Source organism: Olea europaea, unplaced genomic scaffold (assembly GCF_002742605.1).
Source record: "Olea europaea var. sylvestris unplaced genomic scaffold, O_europaea_v1 scaffold393, whole genome shotgun sequence".
In the NCBI taxonomy this organism is placed as follows: Eukaryota; Viridiplantae; Streptophyta; class Magnoliopsida; order Lamiales; family Oleaceae; genus Olea; species Olea europaea.
In genome coordinates this window covers 327,764-345,625 of record NW_019258828.1, presented here as the reverse complement: position 1 = coordinate 345,625, position 17,862 = coordinate 327,764, and the positions used below count along the sequence as shown (strand labels likewise).

Here is a 17,862-nt window from a genome sequence, read left to right as displayed (position 1 = left end):
CCCAATTATTAAATTAATCTTTGTAATCAAATTTATTTAAACTTAATCTCTTAAATTGTTGAAATTTTAATTAACTTATGGTTTGGGCTTTTATAATTTTAAATGGGCTGAGCTTCCATAGTTCGTTTCTTAAATAGGCTACATTAACCAATTTAAGAATAAATATTCGGGACCTTACATACCAGTAGTTGGAATGCTGAACAAGAATTACTCAAACAATATTTCTTTTAAAAAATCAAGAATTGAATATCATTGCTAGTTGTTCACAAGTATATTAAAATAAAATAAAGAAATTGGAATTTATCCATATTCGATAATCAATTCTTAATTTGGATCTGAATCACGAACTTTTAATTTTTTAAACCACAATCTTTTAGCTTTTATCGAGAACTTGAGACTTCAAATTTCCAAGTTTAGAAAGTATTATCCGAAGCCAAGATTGCATTGTGTGTGTTTACCTTCTTTCAATTCAACAAAAAAACTAAATTCCATACTAAAAGAATTAAGTAAGATTTAAGAAACCATTTTTTTTTTTAAATTCTCTCTTCCTAAAACGTTATTCACTTTTCATATGGAGAAAATTAGCCCCTATGTGCCTAAATACAGGCACAAAAGTCTTGTCATACTCCATGTCAAATTAGGCCTCAGTTTGGTAAAATTTCACATGTAGTCCCTAAATTTAATTACATTTACAATCAAGTCCAAATTTTTTCTATTAATTGCAATTGAGTCCAAAACTTTTTGGAGCTATCATAGGGATTGATCCAGTATTCTGTCTCTCTCTCTCTCTCTGTCTCTCTCTCTCAGTAAATATGATCACAGAAGCTAATATATATTTGTAATACTTTTTTTCAACTTGTCATATGTAATTTATCCCCCATTCGATATTCGATAGCTGGGTACAAAACAAATTATAGTTTTGACCATTTAATTATTCACACTAACTTAAGTATCATTTTCTTCAATTGTCATGTGAACTAATTATCGATGTCAAAGTTTGTTCTTTGCCAAACACTAAGTTCAAATTTCTAATCATTCAACAAAAAAGGTAATCCCCCACTCTACCCATTTTTTAAGACAATGGTTTCAATACAAATTTGTATTTTCTATTTTGCTCATTCTCAATATCCTAACACATTGATACATTTGATCAACTAAATGACTTTCGTATAGATAATTAGTTACATTTTTTTTTTAGTTAATTTAAAGAATTTTGTAAAAGATATTTTTTGATCAAGTTAAAAGGTTAAAATTTTAGAGAAAAAAATGTACATGATGGGAATTCACGTAGCAATAGTAGCTATAAAACCCACAAGAGATTGAATTGAACCCAAAAAAGCTAATAAATTAAAGTTTTGAATTTGATTCAGAAATATTGAACCAAGTAACCAACACAATTACCGACAATAGGTTGATCCATTGATTACAAGACTCATGAATCTCATCCGGATTGTTTGAACACTGCAAGAAGTAATTCTTGAAAAGTTCGAAGTTAGCTCAATGAAGAACAATGAATTAAAAGCAAATATGCTCTCAATTAATTTCTCAATTGATACGAATGAATATTATTTACAATGTACAATAATGAGTCATACATATAGGAAACCCATAAATCCCTAGTTTAAATGGAAAAAACTTTAGAAGATTGCAAAGTTACCATAAAAATAGAGTTTTAACAAATATAAAAGATCTCGAGAAATTGGAAATTTCTCATCATTGTTTTACTCTATGTGGCCGAATAGTGTAACTCTATACTATCGCATAGATGGCTCAATTTTTTCCCAGCTGGAGTTCTGCCTTGGCACATGCAATCGCATGCATGAACAAGCTATTCAACCAACCTCTTCATCCATTATTTATATCACATTGATCCACTTCGAATCTTCTTTCTAGTCCAACAAGAAATCCGTTCCTTTATTCGTCAAGATCAATGTTTCGTCCATTGTAGTCTGAACAAGTAATCTCATTGCTTCTTTGACCTGCTTTGCTAGTGACCAAGTCATCGGCCCTTCTTTGACAATCAATGGATCCTTGTTCGGACTTGTATTCATTGCCTTCGTTCCATGGATTACATCAATACAAGAAACTAATATAATACCTTTATTTTTATGTGTGGTTTTTAGTAAAATGAAAAGGGAGCATTCTTTTCGATTTCGCATATGATTTCCAAAATTTTAAAATCGATCCTATCTGAAAAGTCATAATTAACCACCAATGCGTTCGGTGGCAATATTTGGTTAATTAAGCAGTGACACAAATTCCGAGACGTTTTCACGCACACGAATGTCCACAAATGAACTTCAGTTAAAAGGCCATCAACGTATGTCTGTAGCATCCCGCACTAAGAAGGCCATTAGACTAAAAGTTTCATAAATCAAAAACTATAGAACGGTACAGTCCTCAAAATTTCACGACGGGAATCGAAAAGAAAATTTTGAACATTGCTACTTTTGAAAGAAAAAAGTTAGCATTAGTCATTTGAGGATTTATTAAATGTCAAGTTTATCTTAAAAAACAATCTTTTCAATTAACATGTTATTTTTATTCTATACTAACCTACTTTAGAATAATTACAATGCTTTACTCGATTAAAACGACCTTAAACTTGTTATATTGTAATCGAGTCAAGTTGATACGAACTCCTCTTCTTGTTTGCATTCTACTTTTGTATACACGTGAAATCTCTTAAAAATCATTCAATGAATCATTTCGCTCTTTTTTCTTTAAATAGTTGTTATTTATTAATACATATAGACATTAAACACGTGTGATTTGAGCCACGAATACAATCATATCTAAGTTACAAAAACCTTATTATGACTTATCAAAGATTGACCAAAAAAGAAGGTTAGTTAGAAGAAAATTTCAAATAGTTATTAAAATCGCAATCCACAGTAGATTTTTCCCCCCTTGCGAGCCAAGATTATTCCCTTTGTTGTTCTACTTGGATCTATTTGGTTTTATTTTTATTTGTATATATTGATGATTCTTTCTACTTGAATCCCTTTAATTTTTTATTTTTATTTTTATTATTGTTATTTTAATTTTGACGGTGAATACTGCAATACAAAGGAGAATATAAGAGAGAAACGTAAAGAGATGAATAAAGAAAATGATCATAAACTGCAATAATCATAGTGATTGTTCTGATGAGAAAATGCAGAGAAGTCAAGATTACATCCAAGCTTTAGAAGAAGAACGTCGCAAGATTCAAGTTTTTCACCGTGAACTACCCATTTGTCTTGAGCTTGTCACTCAAGGTATAACCCTAATGTTTATATAGGCACGTGCGTATATAAACACACGCACAACTACTAGGTTATAGAGATACCCTTTTTTAGATTTTGTCTCTTTTTCTTATGTACTTATGCTGGATTCATTTTTATTTTTATTTATTTATTTTTTTATGGCTTCATGCTTGTGAGATTTTGGTGTTTTCAGCAATTGAGACACGAAAGCAACAGTTATCAGGAAAAACAACAGAGTATGATCATAATGTGATATCTGAATGTTCTGAGCAGACATCAAATGAAGGGCCAGTTCTGGAAGAGTTTATTCCTACAAAGAGAACCTTGTCCACTACCGTTGATGACAAACAAGAATTGAAGAGGTCAAAGAATAATACTAATGTTACTTATAATGATAATGTTTCAAAGAAATCGGACTGGCTTAGATCCGTCAAGTTATGGAATCGAACCACAGATCCACCCTCCAAAGAGGTAATTTTGGTATAATAATCTCGTGGAAAAGTTTATACAGATAAATAAAAGGCATATTTATTTATTTAAATTTAGTCTTCTGTTAATTTGATGTCTTATTTTTTCAATTTTGGGGTTCAGGATTCACTGAGAAACATGTCAGTGTTGGAGGTTAATAGAATTAGAAGCGGTGGTGCATTTCATCCATTTCAGAAAGAGAAAAGTAGTGTAACTACTCCACAAAGGCCAATCGGAATGTCAGCGCAGGTGGCTGCCTCCAGTTCTGTGGAGGAGACAAGTAGCGGTGGTGGTGGTGGTGGAAATTACAAGGATGAGAAGGAAGGACAATTTCAAAGAAAACCTAGGAGGAGTTGGTCACCTGAGCTACATAGAAAATTCTTGCAAGCTCTTCAAAGACTTGGTGGTCCACAAGGTATAATTTATTATCAAATGAACCTTGACTAAGATAGATGTGATTTAATTTTTGCATTGATTTTCTAATTCATCTGATTATACAGTTGCTACACCAAAACAAATTAGGGATTTGATGGAGGTTGATGGTCTAACTAATGATGAAGTAAAAAGTCACTTGCAGGTTTGTTTAATCAAAATATTTTCCTTGTGAAAATTCTTTAAAATTGAGGATGGCCTAAATTGGCTGTAGAAGTTTTTACTTAACGGGTGCTCCTGCCAAGTGAATATCACTTATTTTGGCGATTATGAGTGGTGGTGTACAATAGATTTACGCTCTAATGAAGATCTTTATGCTTTCATTGCAGAAATATAGATTACATAGGAGACGACCAGGTCATTTGATTCTCAATAACAGCAGACAAGCAGAACAGTTTGTGGTGGTGGGAGGAATCTGGGCGCCACCACCTGAATATGATGCTGCAATGGCTACAAAAACCACAGCCGCCACTTGTAATCAAATCTATGCGCCAATTGCTTCACGACCACCACCACCACCATTACAAAGGCAGCAATATAAGCAATTCCACTCTGATGATCGAGCCAGTCATACTGATGATAGAGCTCGCTCTCGGTCACCTGCTACCTCCTCCTCTACACATACAATCACCAATTCACCAGATTATTGATTTTTCTCCCTGCAGGTTTGATACACAGTATTAGATTGCACTAAAACTAAATATGATAAGAAAAAAGTATAGTTTCTATTTTTTCTTGGGAAATACTACTATCTAATTTACCTTACCAAATTATGGTGGGATCGGCTGCTTTAATCATTCGGTATAACAATTGAGGAAAATATAGAGTCAATTTTTAGACCTTATTTATCTTCCATATTTATCAAACTTCCTATACTATTTGTTTTGAAATTTATATTGGATGGTGGTGCAAAGGATATGAGTGAAATTGTCTCATATCTTACTGGCAGCCACGATGTGGGGGTTCGATTCCTGAAACATGGAATTGGACTCTTTGTAGGCGCAGTGTACATGTAGTTCTTGCTCTCTGACCTGTTGGTGCACATCCCGCGATTTACCTTCCTCACAAAGCTCTAAGAGCGGGATGATGGGGACCCTCAAGGTTGGGGTTCAACTTTTATATTGGAGGTTATTGGAGGAATGCATTTGAGAATGACAGTAATAGCTCATTAAATGTTGGTGGAACTTCCCAATTTGTCGGATATTACTATAATGAAATCAATATAAAGAATAAACCCCCCTTAAAATTGCAGCTTGCTAATTTGGTTATCTGTCAACTGGCTTCAGATTCTTTATTATTTCCTGTTAAAATCTTCTGCCCGAGTATTATATAAGGGTTTGCTTATTTCTTAATAGAAAATATTTTAATCTCGTCTAGTCAAAATTATGAACAAGGTAATGTTCCATGCATGCTCCTTGTTTTTGTGGTAATTAATATATATGTTTTGCACATTGTTGAATGGTGATATTTTGAACTACTGGAAATATAGTTTTATATATAAACTGAAATCCACATTTTTCTGATCAAACAAATAAATGGATAAGATTATAGTTAATATCAGTTAAATATGATGGTCAATGATTAGCTGATATTTTTCCTACTTATGGAATCTAATATTCATCCACCAAAAATTTCTGCTTAATTATAGACTCAACGTGGGAGAATTTTCTATTGTTTTACTGCCTAGATCCACTCTACGCGCATAATAATCTTGAGTTCTTAGTCATCTTCTCAGATACATACGCGTGTGTGTATATACATTTGTGTGTTTGTGTAAAAGATGAAAATATTACTTGATGAAATCCTACATTTTTACCACGATATCTTATCTTGGAGTTTTGGTTTATTTATTTTTTTCAAAATATTAATATTTATAATGTTAAAAGTTAATTAAGAAAAAGAGAGATGTATTTAGTCGTTCACAGTTAAATGTTTTATCACGGTTAAGATTTCCAAGAAGACTATTGAAATAAATATTTAACTGATCATACTTCTGCACCCTCTCTCTCTCTCTCTCTCTCTCTCATTATTTATTTATTATTATTATTATTTTTTTGGAAACGAAGGTGGGCTCATGACAACTCAAACTGTCATTGCAAAGATAAAATTTATTTTCTTGTAATAAAGTATATATTGTCTATTAATTTCTATATTACTTCTCTAGAGATGACAGTGGGATGGGGTTGGGGAGGCAGGGAGGGGACTTGCCCCATTTGTTATATATATACATTTTCAAAAATTTGAGTTAGGCGGGATAGGACTAGTTATTTTGCCATCTATACTTCTCTTACAATTGTTTGAATACAAAACCCTAGTTCTCTTATGTGTAGCAGTGGAAAATTCTATTTAATTCATTATATTTTATACATGTATTTAGGGTTGGCAATTGGGCTCGTTGGCTCGGGTAGCTCGTGGCTCGGCTCAGAAAAAGCTCGAGCCTGCCCGGCTAGAGGCTCGGAGGAATCGAGCCAAGGCTAGGGTCGAACCTCATTTTGGGGTGCCGGGCAAAGCCCGAGCCAACCCATGTGGCTCGGGCTTACAAGCCTATATTTAAATAAAAAAAATACAAAATAAAATGATAATTTAAACGCAGCGGCACGCTGCCTAAAGCCGGGCTTACAAGCCTATATTTATATAAAAAAAATACAAAAAAATAAAATAAAATTTAAAGGCAGCAGCACGCTGTCTTTTAGGTAGCGTGTTGCTGCCTATTTTTGGTAGTTGGTTGCTACCATGTTTGCCTTTAAAAAAAGGTAGCAGGTTGCTGCCAAACACCGCAGCTGCCATGTTTGTGTATATATATATAAATTTAACAAAACACCGAGTCTGCCCGACTCGGCTCGAAAAGACTCTAGCCGAAAACTCAGGTCGAGTCTTTTTTTTTAGCCGAGCTTTTACTTGGCCCAGCTTGGGCTCGAAAAAAGGCTAGATCATTTTATTCGAACCGAGCCCGAGCCTAAAATTTCGGTTCGCGAGCCGACTCGACTCAACTCATTGACATCCTTATATATATCTATGTGATGCAGCCATATATTGAAGAATATAACCACGAGCACCTAAACTATGCAGCATGACCATGACACACTAACCATGATTGACAAGAGGGTCAAAACAAAGAACAAATGATAAATGGTGCCATCCTCATCGAGTGAGATGGAGAGCACTATTGATAAGTGTATTTTATTTACTTATCTGGCTATTAAATTATGATATTTTGAATAACTGTTGATAAATTATAGCCTAATCTCGAGTATTTATCAATTGTTATCTAAACTCAGTGATTAAAGTGAAATTGGAAGAAATGAACAAAAAATATCTAACTATTAAATTATGATATTTTGTATTACTTTTGATAAATTATAGCCTAATCTCATGTATTTATCATTTGTTATCTAAACTCAGTGATTAAAGTGAAATTGGAAGAAATGAACAAAAAAGGCTAAAAAGAACGAAAATTCAAAGTTTCGGGACTAATTTGGAAATATCCAATAATTGATTTGATCCATAATATGACAATTAAAGATTACATAGGATAAATTTGATGCAATAAGAAGTCAGATGGGGAACTATAGTCAAAATATTTTCATAAATCAATTTTCAACCGCACAAACTATGCTCCTATTTTCAATATTAGATTGAGATCTATTTTTTACATAGTAAATATTCAAATTGAAAAAAAAAATGATATTTATAAATTAATTGTAACCCTTTGGATTAGCCTTCCAACTGAATTTGAATCGCCTCAATCGGATATCGCGAGAAGAAAATATAACAAAAATACAGAGAGTTGTTTCAGTTACGAAACCATGTGATTGCATGGTACAAATGCCATGCGATCACAAGGCTTCATTTTGACAATCCTGAGAGAAAATTCATTATACCATGTAAAGGCAAAGAAATGTATCATGCGATCGCTAGGTAAAAAATTTGACCAAACGGGTAGTTTCATTCTACGATCAAAACTCTATTTGAAAATCAATTTAGATGTGTTCTTGACCCAATTTTTAACGTAACAGTTTCTCTAGGCTCAAACTTGTTTGATGTTGATTATTTGAGTGAATTCCTTTTTAATTTTGTGTACATATTGCTTTTGGACAAAAATATCAACTTGTAGGTAAATTGAGCAAAATAAAGTGATTTGGAGTTCAATTTTGACAAAATGATGGAATTACACAAGTTCTAGAAAGTATTGGGACTCAATCGGATAAAATAGGAAGCTAACTGAAATATTTTATAAATTTTAGGGACCAAATTGAATACTTTGTAATGTTTGGAGGCCAAAATGGATGAACCTTAAAGTTGAGGACTTAAATGAATAAATTGAAAGTTGAAGGAAAAACTTGGACATGTTTACAAGTTAGAAGACCAAATTTGATGGGATGGATAGTTGGAGGATAGAAATTGATCAAGCAAAAAGCTTTGAGACCTATTGTGCAATTTTAAAGTTAAAAAGTTAAAAAAAAAAAATTTATAATAAAGCCAAGTGTTTAACATGTGGGCTGACATTTAGAGGAAGGCATGATTAGACCTTAATTTGAAGGGCCCAAATTAAGGAATTGGGGAGTAAGTATAGGATGAAGATTGTGTTATATGTACATAATAATTTACATATACATGATATGAAGAGATATGATTGGGTCATAATTTCTTTAAAAAATTTCACACCCTCTTTATGACACCTTATCTATATATAAATCATTATATAATTTCATTATGTACAAGTAGCATTATTCATATTATGAACACCATTTTCCATTTTATAGCCACAGTTAGGCTGAATTTTGGGACCTTTGGTCCCTATTGGCTGTGGTTTGTCACAAAAATGCTTGCTTAGTTTTGAATATTAAAAATCTTTGTCGCAAACTATTGAATAAAGAGAGCCCTTGTATTTTCCTTTTTATGTGTTCAGGAGTAGTTCACTAGATAATTTCACTCAAGATTAGTACAAATGTTAGGTTTGAATTGTTGATAAGTGTGTTTTACATGATTGTTAGGATTTTGAACTTGTTTAATGTCTATTATTTGAGTACATGTCGAACTAATTTTATTTATATATTCATTTTATAGGTAAAAACATTGATTTGGACGTGAATTGAGTAAAAATAAAGTGATTTGAAACTTAATTTGGACAAAACGATGGACTTGCATGAGTGGTGAAAAGTATTGGGATTCAATTGGAAGATTTCATAAACTTTATAGAGTAATTGATGCTAAAATAGGGAATCAGAATTGATGAACCTGACTCGAAGGACTAAAATAAAAGAAAATAAAAGTTAAGGGAACAAGTTGGCCATGCTAAAAAGTATAAGGACCAAAATTGACTGGATGGAAAGTTAGATGTCCAAAATTGATAAACCAAAAGGTCGAGGTACCTGCCTTGCAATTTTAGAGTTGAAAAGTAAAAGGTATGTAAATTCAAGTGCTTGACATGTTGATTGACATTCAAATGTGGCATGATTAGGCATCAATTTGAAACACGAATTAAGGAATTTGAGAGTAAGATTTCGTGCAAAACCCACAAGCGTACGAAATCGTTGACAAGTAATAGATAACATGAGTTCAGAGTTATCGTACCACGAAAAATAGTATTTAATTTCAATTTACTAGTTCTACCAAATTCAATACGTGGTAACATGAAAGAGTGTTAGATGATTTTATGTACCAGTTTTAACTAAGAAAACAATTAGAATGAGGTTCTTATCAAATATCTAACAAATTTATTAAATTTTAGAACACCTATTGATTTCTAGTTTCAATTCTCAACTTATGTAATTTAGCTTGGTTTGTATGTTTATGATAATTAATAATCTCTTAATATCTAATATTCTTTTCCAAGATATATTAACTTTAACTTTATACTTAACATGATCCGACTCGATCCTATTCATAATTCGAATTCATATGAAAAGCACACATTTGTTTACATTATTTATTTCACACAATTGCACACGCTATAAATATTATTCCTCATGTCTATTGTCAGTGTTTTGAATACACAGTGTTCTATCTATTGTGAGTCTTCCAACACTATAAATAGGCAACAATTTATTTAAATGATAATCAAGCATTCAAAAAACAAATATTTAATGCATATTTACTCAAGAACACAATAATTAACTACAATACTCAAGCTTGAATTGAAAACTACTAACTAAAAGGCTTTCTCATCCATCCAATACATGAATAATTCTAGCCTAGCATATCTCTAATAAAATTACACAAAAAGAATAGAAAATACATCACTTGAAATAAGAGATAATGAAAAAAAAAAGGAATTTTCCACGTTCTTACTTGAATCTTGAAACCGGAAGAAGAATGTTCAATTTCTTATGCAATTCGCCTTTATTTTACCTTGTTAGCCTTGTGCTTCATCTCCAAAATATGTGGAATATAATGAAATTTAGGTCTAGATGAGCTCGCCGAGTCTTGGTTGAGTTTTGATATTTGAAGGATGCAAAAGATATCCAATCAAAACTTGCAGAATAAAGAAAAAACGAAAGAAGATATTCACCAGTCGAAATTTCATGTGCACACATGACATATTCTGTGTATGTATAAATGATAATCAAGCATTCAAAAAACAAATATTTAATGCATATTTACTCAAGAACACAATAATTAACTACAATACTCAAGCTTGAATTGAAAACTACTAACTAAAAGGCTTTCTCATCCATCCAATACATGAATAATTCTAGCCTAGCATATCTATAATAAAATTACACAAAAAGAATAGAAAATACATCACTTGAAATAAGAGATAATGAGAAAAAACGAATTTTCCACGTTCTTACTTGAATCTTGAAACCGGAAGAAGAATGTTCAATTTCTTATGCAATTCGCCTTTATTTTACCTTGTTAGCCTTGTGCTTCATCTCCAAAATATGTGGAATATAATGAAATTTAGGTCTAGATGAGTTCGCCGAGTCTTGGTTGAGTTTTGATATTTGAAGGATGCAAAAGATATCCAATCAAAACTTGCAGAATAAAGAAAAAACGAAAGAAGATATTCACCAGTCGAAATTTCATGTGCACACATGACATATTCTGTGTACGTATAACAGAATGATTTTAGTCTCAGTCTGCTTGATGGCCATGCGTGTATGAGGCATGCATGACTATACGTACGCATGGCTCTAGCTTTTGGTTACAATGCATACTTTTTGGTTCTCTTTACTCTTTTTTATCACATCGTCTTCTATTCTCATCCAACTGTCATTTAGAACTCTTGAATCTTCGTTCTTATGTCCAAATCATCTTTTGATTATTTACATTTTAGTCACTGAACTTTAAATTTTGCCATTCTTCTCTATTTTTAGCTTGTTTTCTCCAATTCTTCATAAAATTATGTGTTTTACCTATTAAACATAATACGTAACAATTCATCAAAAAAACTATAAAATGTCATTATTCTAAGTATAGAAAATAAACTTATCAAACTTCTAAGTTTGAACATTTGTTTGTACTCAAACAAATCATAACCTAACTTGAAACAAACACACAAAATGCAAAAGGTTTGGTTTGATAACCAGACCAAATACCTTAGCAAAGCATGACTAGTTGATAGGACTGGTCTTCCCAAAATCACCGGCATCTAGTGTGCTTATTCTATGTCTAGAATGATGAAATTCGTTGAAAAAATAGTCTCCAGCTTGGATGAGCATATCTTCCACTATTCTATAAGGGTGCTTCAATGTTTTGTCTGCTAACTACAGGACTATTGAAGATGCCTTTAGATCCCACAGTCCTATTTTCCTCTAAAGAGGCAAAGGAATCAAATTAATGCTTGCTCCAAAATCAATTAAAGCATTAATATTATTTAAACTTCCTACAAAGTTGGGTGAAGTAAACCTTCATAAGTCTTTTAGATTGAGTGGAAGCTTGTGCTCTATTATTCAGTTAAGACCATTGTTTCATGTTCAAGTAGCTTTCTATTCTTTATTAGCATCTCCTTCAAAAAATTGGAATAGTTTGGAATTTGAAGGATTGCGTCAATAAAGGGAATGTTGACATGCAGCTTTTTCGGGATTTTTGAGAATTTTGTGAACTACCTATCCAATTTAGTGCTTTGCAACCTTTGAGAAAACAGAATAAAGGTGTGAGTGAATTGGTAGAATAGTTACCTTAGCCGATGGACTGTCTGAAAGCTTTTATTGCTCATTATTTGTTGATTCTTCAGACTATTCAACTTCATCATCCATGGTAGGTTCCTAATAATTCTTTGTCTCTTTTCTCATTGCACTAATCTCTAGCCTGAACTAGCTTTTCTTTTGGCTTGAGGAAATGTAATAGGTAGTACAAAAGCTTTGATGGGAGTAACGTGATCGTTTGATGGTAGATTGATAACTGCATAATTCACCACTTCAACTGCTAACATTTGTTCCCATGAGTACTTCTCTGTATCACTGGGCAAGGTACCTTGTGATCTGTTTGACAATGCAGCTGCAATCTATCCAACCTAATTCTCTAAGTTCTGAATAGAAGCCTACTGATTCTCGATTGCAGTCTCAATTTTAGTGATGTACTTTGCAAGTAGATCCTTCAAGGATGCCATCTTCTCTTTTTGTTGAGTATCTGATGGATTGCTCTTCATCTGATACCTCTAACCCTTATATTCACCTACGAGAAGTACAGATGATTGTTCAAAAATGATGATAATTATTAGGGATAAGGGTTGTTCTGTTGCCTCTAGAAATTTTGTGCATAACTGACCTCAACAGGCTGACCCATGTGAGTAAAAGCTAGAGGGCAACTGGTAGTAATATGATATGTTCTATAACCTGGACAGATCGGTGCTAGTTGATGTACCATGTTAATAGACTAGGATAGACTATCAAGTTTCTTCATTATTGTCTCCATTTGTACTACTAATGTTGTCACCGCATCTATGTTATGCATACCTGTTGCTTTCTCTGGAAAGTCTCTATCAGTCAGATAATTAGCTTTCTTTTTAGCAATTCTCTCATAAACGTTGAATGCATTTTCAATCTCTACTGTCATAATTGAGCCACTAGGAATGTCAATGTTTGGACACTTTTTAAGCGTGTTCTTTAACCTTTCTCGTGTACCTAGATATTTTTTAAGATTCCAATGTTTGAAGGTTTGAACTTCATTTGATTTGATGGACTTGAGATGGCAGGAAGAATTTATTGTGAACTTTTACACCATGTCATTCCAAGATAGATGCTTTTGGAAGGTAATGAGTAAAGCCATGCTTTTCTACTTCCTTCAATATTTGAATGAATAAGTGACACGGCCCATCTCGAATCATCCTAATGGACCCGACACGTGTTGTGCACCGATGGTAGACACCAAATAAGTGTTGGACCCACTACCAAGGCAACTTTGACTTATTTTGACTGTGATGAATTTTTGAAAGAATTTTTACAGAGTTCCTTTTGGAATATAGACTAAAACCACCTGAACATTAATCAATTTTACCAAACATGTATATATAATTTAAAATAGTGTACACTAGCCCCTTAAAATACAACTGTTCAAAATAAAGTATACTGGAATGATATTTGCACTCCTTTACAAGTCAAAAAACTCCAAATTGCACAACATTTACAAAAATGCAGCGAACCTGTGATATGGATATATTTTTTTACAAAAGATACATGTATTCCAACTATATAAACTAAGAAAAAAGGTTATAGAGCTAATGATAATGTGTGGCTCAACTTGGCAGATCAACAGACTCCAACGCTACTCAACTCAGCTACTATCTGGTAAGAAAATGGATGACAAAATATATGAGCTTCTAACTCAGTGAGTGGATATTTCACAAATAAGTATACTTTTTCTATTTATATAAACTTTCTGAAAATAGTTATGCTATTAAAAGTTTAAGAAAGTCTAAAATCTAATAAAACTTTTAAGATTAAAACATGATGGAATCATAAAACTCTTTACCCTTTATTCTGAATAAATCACAGTAAGGTATAATAAATATAATAAATCTGACATCCATACCATGAGTAAAAATATCCTTTCACAGTACTATAAGCTGAAATATTTATTCTGTAATTTAAATAAACTAAATTCTATAATCTAAAATCTGATAAGCTGTAACATACTGAAAGATCTCACCAAAAAGATACCCGAATAACCATGCTTATGTACCGATTAATCTCGAAATACATGGTAAGGTTATTCAATTCTGAAATCTGGTCATACGCGAGTAGAGTTGCACGAAGGCTATAATCTGGTCATAAACTCCAGAAACACATTTATAATAGTGTAGAGTAAGTAAAATCACTATAACTAGTCATATATTGTGGAAATACATTTTCACCAGTGCAGAGCGGGTAAAATGACCATATGGGGTCATACACTATGGAAACACATTTATACAAGTACGGACTAGGGTAAAATCATTTGGGTACTTTTTGGTGGTTTTAAAAATAATTTAGATAACCTGAAATATGTAATGCAAATATAACCCGCTAAGAAAATGATTTAAATGTACTAGATTTAACTTTAAAAAGAACTGGCTATAAAATTCACTTTATTCTAAAAATTATGCTGTCAAACTAAATGTACAAAATAATTAATTTTCTAATTTAATATATATTTAATAAATACTAATTTCTGAAAAAATAAGTTTCCACTCACCAAGTTGTACATTGGTCGGGACTTCAATTTTCTTGTCCCCTCCTCACATTCGAATACCAAGTTGACATCTCGCACCTGTCCCAAGAAATCATATCTCATCATTAAGGTGCTTTAAACATCTTTCCTACCATTAGAAATGATAATTTACAAATAAGAACTTGGAGTCTTTTATTTTCAATGTAATGTCATAATCCCAATTATGGTCACTAATAACATATCCATCTTTGCATAAGTTATTTCAACATTTAATCCCCAATATTTAATACTTAATTTGGCTTTCATACTAAAAATCCAAGAAAATCAAAAGATTACAAGAAAGGCACTGTATTTCTAGAATATAGAAATCTGGCTCCAATTTTTGTATATTGAAAACTGTCACCAAAACCATTAATAGAAATATCTCAAACGAGCAGCATGAGTGGCATGAACATACAACATGTGATTCAACTGCAATTCACGACAAGAGCATGTGTTTTCAAAAAAAAATAAAAATGCGTGTGTCACTTTATATGCCAATTTGAGCTCAGTTCTCTATTAACTCATGAGCATGAAGCCTCGTATCAGATTTGATTGTGTTGCTTAATTCATCCTCCATCCTCGACATCAATATAGTAGTACATTTGGTAGCATTTGTACAATATTCATAAAACCATTTCTACATAGTACTTCTAATGTGTTCGATAAACAATGTACATATCTCAACATTGAGTTCAAATTTTCTACATTGTTGTTTGTCATAAAGTTATACCGATCTCCAACGAAATGTGCTCTTGATCAATAAGTGAACTCAACTCTTTCAAAGTAAAAAGCGTATCGAGTACTTATTGTTCGAATTGGTCCCATTAGTCATTCAAACTCTTCAACATAATATGTCGTAGCTGCTCTTTTGAAAAGAAGTATTGAACTTGCACTATTGTATCGTTGTATTAAGTTCTTCTTCATATGTCACATCCAACAACCATGGTAAGATAGAGGAAATAAGTGAAAAATTGCTTTTTCAATACTCTTTTTCCTGTCGAAAACAAAAACAAGTTTCTTGGTGTCGCCTATAAGATCTTTTAACTTGAACAAAAAATACATCCACAATTTATTTTTTTCAACATCAATGACAACCCACACTATAGGATATATTTATTTGTTTGCATCATGCCCTACTGCTAATGGAAGAGTACCATTGTATGGACCTTACAAGTAACTAGTCAACACAGATAATTGGCCTTAGATATTGTAAATATCTATGTACGCTTGTACCAAATGCTAGGAAGTAACGACACCTATTATGGGAATCAAGTTCAGTGTGAGTCATTGCTCTCGAATTAATCTCTCCAAGAACGTGATGGTATGAAGATAATTTCTAAAAACTATCATTCAGCATAATAACGTCAAAGCATCTATCATCTCTTACGTGCTTTGCTATAATTGATTTTGACACCTAGGTCACATTCTATGTTATGTACAATCGCTGTCGAATCATATGGTTGGTTTGGATCATGTAGTCGTCCCATTATATGTTTAACCGCTACAAAACTTGTGTGTCGATAGGCACTAGCCAAAAGACAGTTGACCATGTATGCACATCATTAAGTTTATGAATCTTAAAGATTGTAGACTGCTTTATTGTTGACCACACAACATCCACTTATAGTTATTATTTGCGCAAACAATAGTCAACTTTTGCAGACTCGATCTACTAATCTTGAAACTGGAATTTATCTGTTAATGTAAGTAATCGAAGTTTGTACAATTCTTTGTTGTTAAAGAAATTTTGACTTGTAGCCATATAGGACGTATCCAACCGTTTAACTTATTTATATCTTTTTGATACCGTGGAATGTGGTGACAGTTGTTCATCACAGCAGGTAACATTTTCAGCCTCTAAACCATGGATCGGGTTGTCAAAGTTCTCAAGTACGGAGGTCACTTCATTATTATATAATACAGTCTCAAGAACATTATCGGTTGTCATGTTATATGTGTCCTCCCCTGACTACGTTGTAAGTTTTCGTAATTTACTTTCGCTACAAACGAAGGTGATTAAAAGTTAGCATCCTCGCTATGTTAACTGTTGGATTATTAGTTTTCAAAAACTAACACAAACTGTCGTTTCCTTATGAATGGATATATATCAGTTTAAGTCTCTAAAGTTATATTCATATTCGGGACTTTGAACTTCAATATGATTTTGGTGCATGGATGATTAATACGTAGTTTCTCTATCAATCGCCTGATAAGCCATGGTAGGGTAATATTACTTGAAACTATGATTGAAGTGGTCTTCTTTCCTCGGCACTTCCATTTGTCATCTACGTGGACAAATTATCCTCCATCTAATACGATGAATCTCAAATTACTATTCATACCTAAAAATTTGAGATATTAATTATAAGCTTTTAGTACATTCATATATTGTACTTTCATAGCATACAGGTGGCAACTATGAATAGATAGTACAAAAAAGTAGCAAACTGGTAAGATTGACAGTTGAATTATTTTTACCGGCATTTAAAAATTGTTGAGATTGACATCTTAATTATCAATCTTTACAGTCTAGGCCGACAGTTGAATTGTCAACTGTCGGCCTAGACGCTTGACGACTGACGAAAATCAATCGGTGATTGGATTACAATCTTCATAGTATTAAATATGTTCATCATTGTTCAACTACCAAATGACAAAATTTTCACAAACAACTTACACAATGTTTCGTTAAATAGGAAATCTCAAACAACATGACATGGGGAATATTGTCATTCTAAGAAATTTGCAAAAGCAATCCAAATGAATGAATAGAAATTTGCAGTTAAATATAAACATATTGTATTTAACAATTTTATAGTAATAAGTTATAAGATAAAAGCGTTAAACAATTTATAAATGCTAACCTCTAAAACTTGAAGTTGAATAAAAACTATTTTCTTTCTTGTGTTTACAACAAAGAACACTAAAAAAAAACTTGTGTTTTTTGAAACAAATTGTTTTGTGTTTTTTGAAACAAATTGTCCCTTATCTACATACAAAAGGTTATGGATTTTCTTTTTTATGGTTAAAAGATCTATTTCACAATTTATATTAAAATTACACAAAGGATTTTCTTACA

At 32.3% G+C, this 17,862-nt stretch overlaps 1 protein-coding gene across 1 annotated transcript; it reads left to right on the top strand.

Annotated features, from left to right (window-relative positions):
* The first annotated feature begins 2,875 nt into the window (after positions 1–2,875).
* LOC111387177 (transcription factor HHO3-like) lies at positions 2,876–5,014 on the top strand. The gene is made up of 5 exons (XM_023011719.1): positions 2,876–3,260; positions 3,442–3,719; positions 3,840–4,131; positions 4,217–4,293; positions 4,478–5,014. The coding sequence occupies exons 1-5, from the start codon at positions 3,113–3,115 to the stop codon at positions 4,796–4,798; spliced, it is 1,116 nt and encodes a 371-aa protein (XP_022867487.1). The 5' UTR covers positions 2,876–3,112; the 3' UTR covers positions 4,799–5,014.
* The last annotated feature ends 12,848 nt before the right edge of the window (positions 5,015–17,862 follow it).

Bases quoted from the DNA above. Each gene is read 5' to 3' on its own strand.
- LOC111387177 (XM_023011719.1), top strand. From the start codon at position 3,113: ATGATCATAAACTGCAATAATCATAGTGATTGTTCTGATGAGAAAATG. The intron at 4,132-4,216 runs GTATAATTTATT...CTGATTATACAG, and splicing joins AAGACTTGGTGGTCCACAAG to TTGCTACACCAAAACAAATT. The intron at 4,294-4,477 runs GTTTGTTTAATC...CTTTCATTGCAG, and splicing joins AAGTAAAAAGTCACTTGCAG to AAATATAGATTACATAGGAG.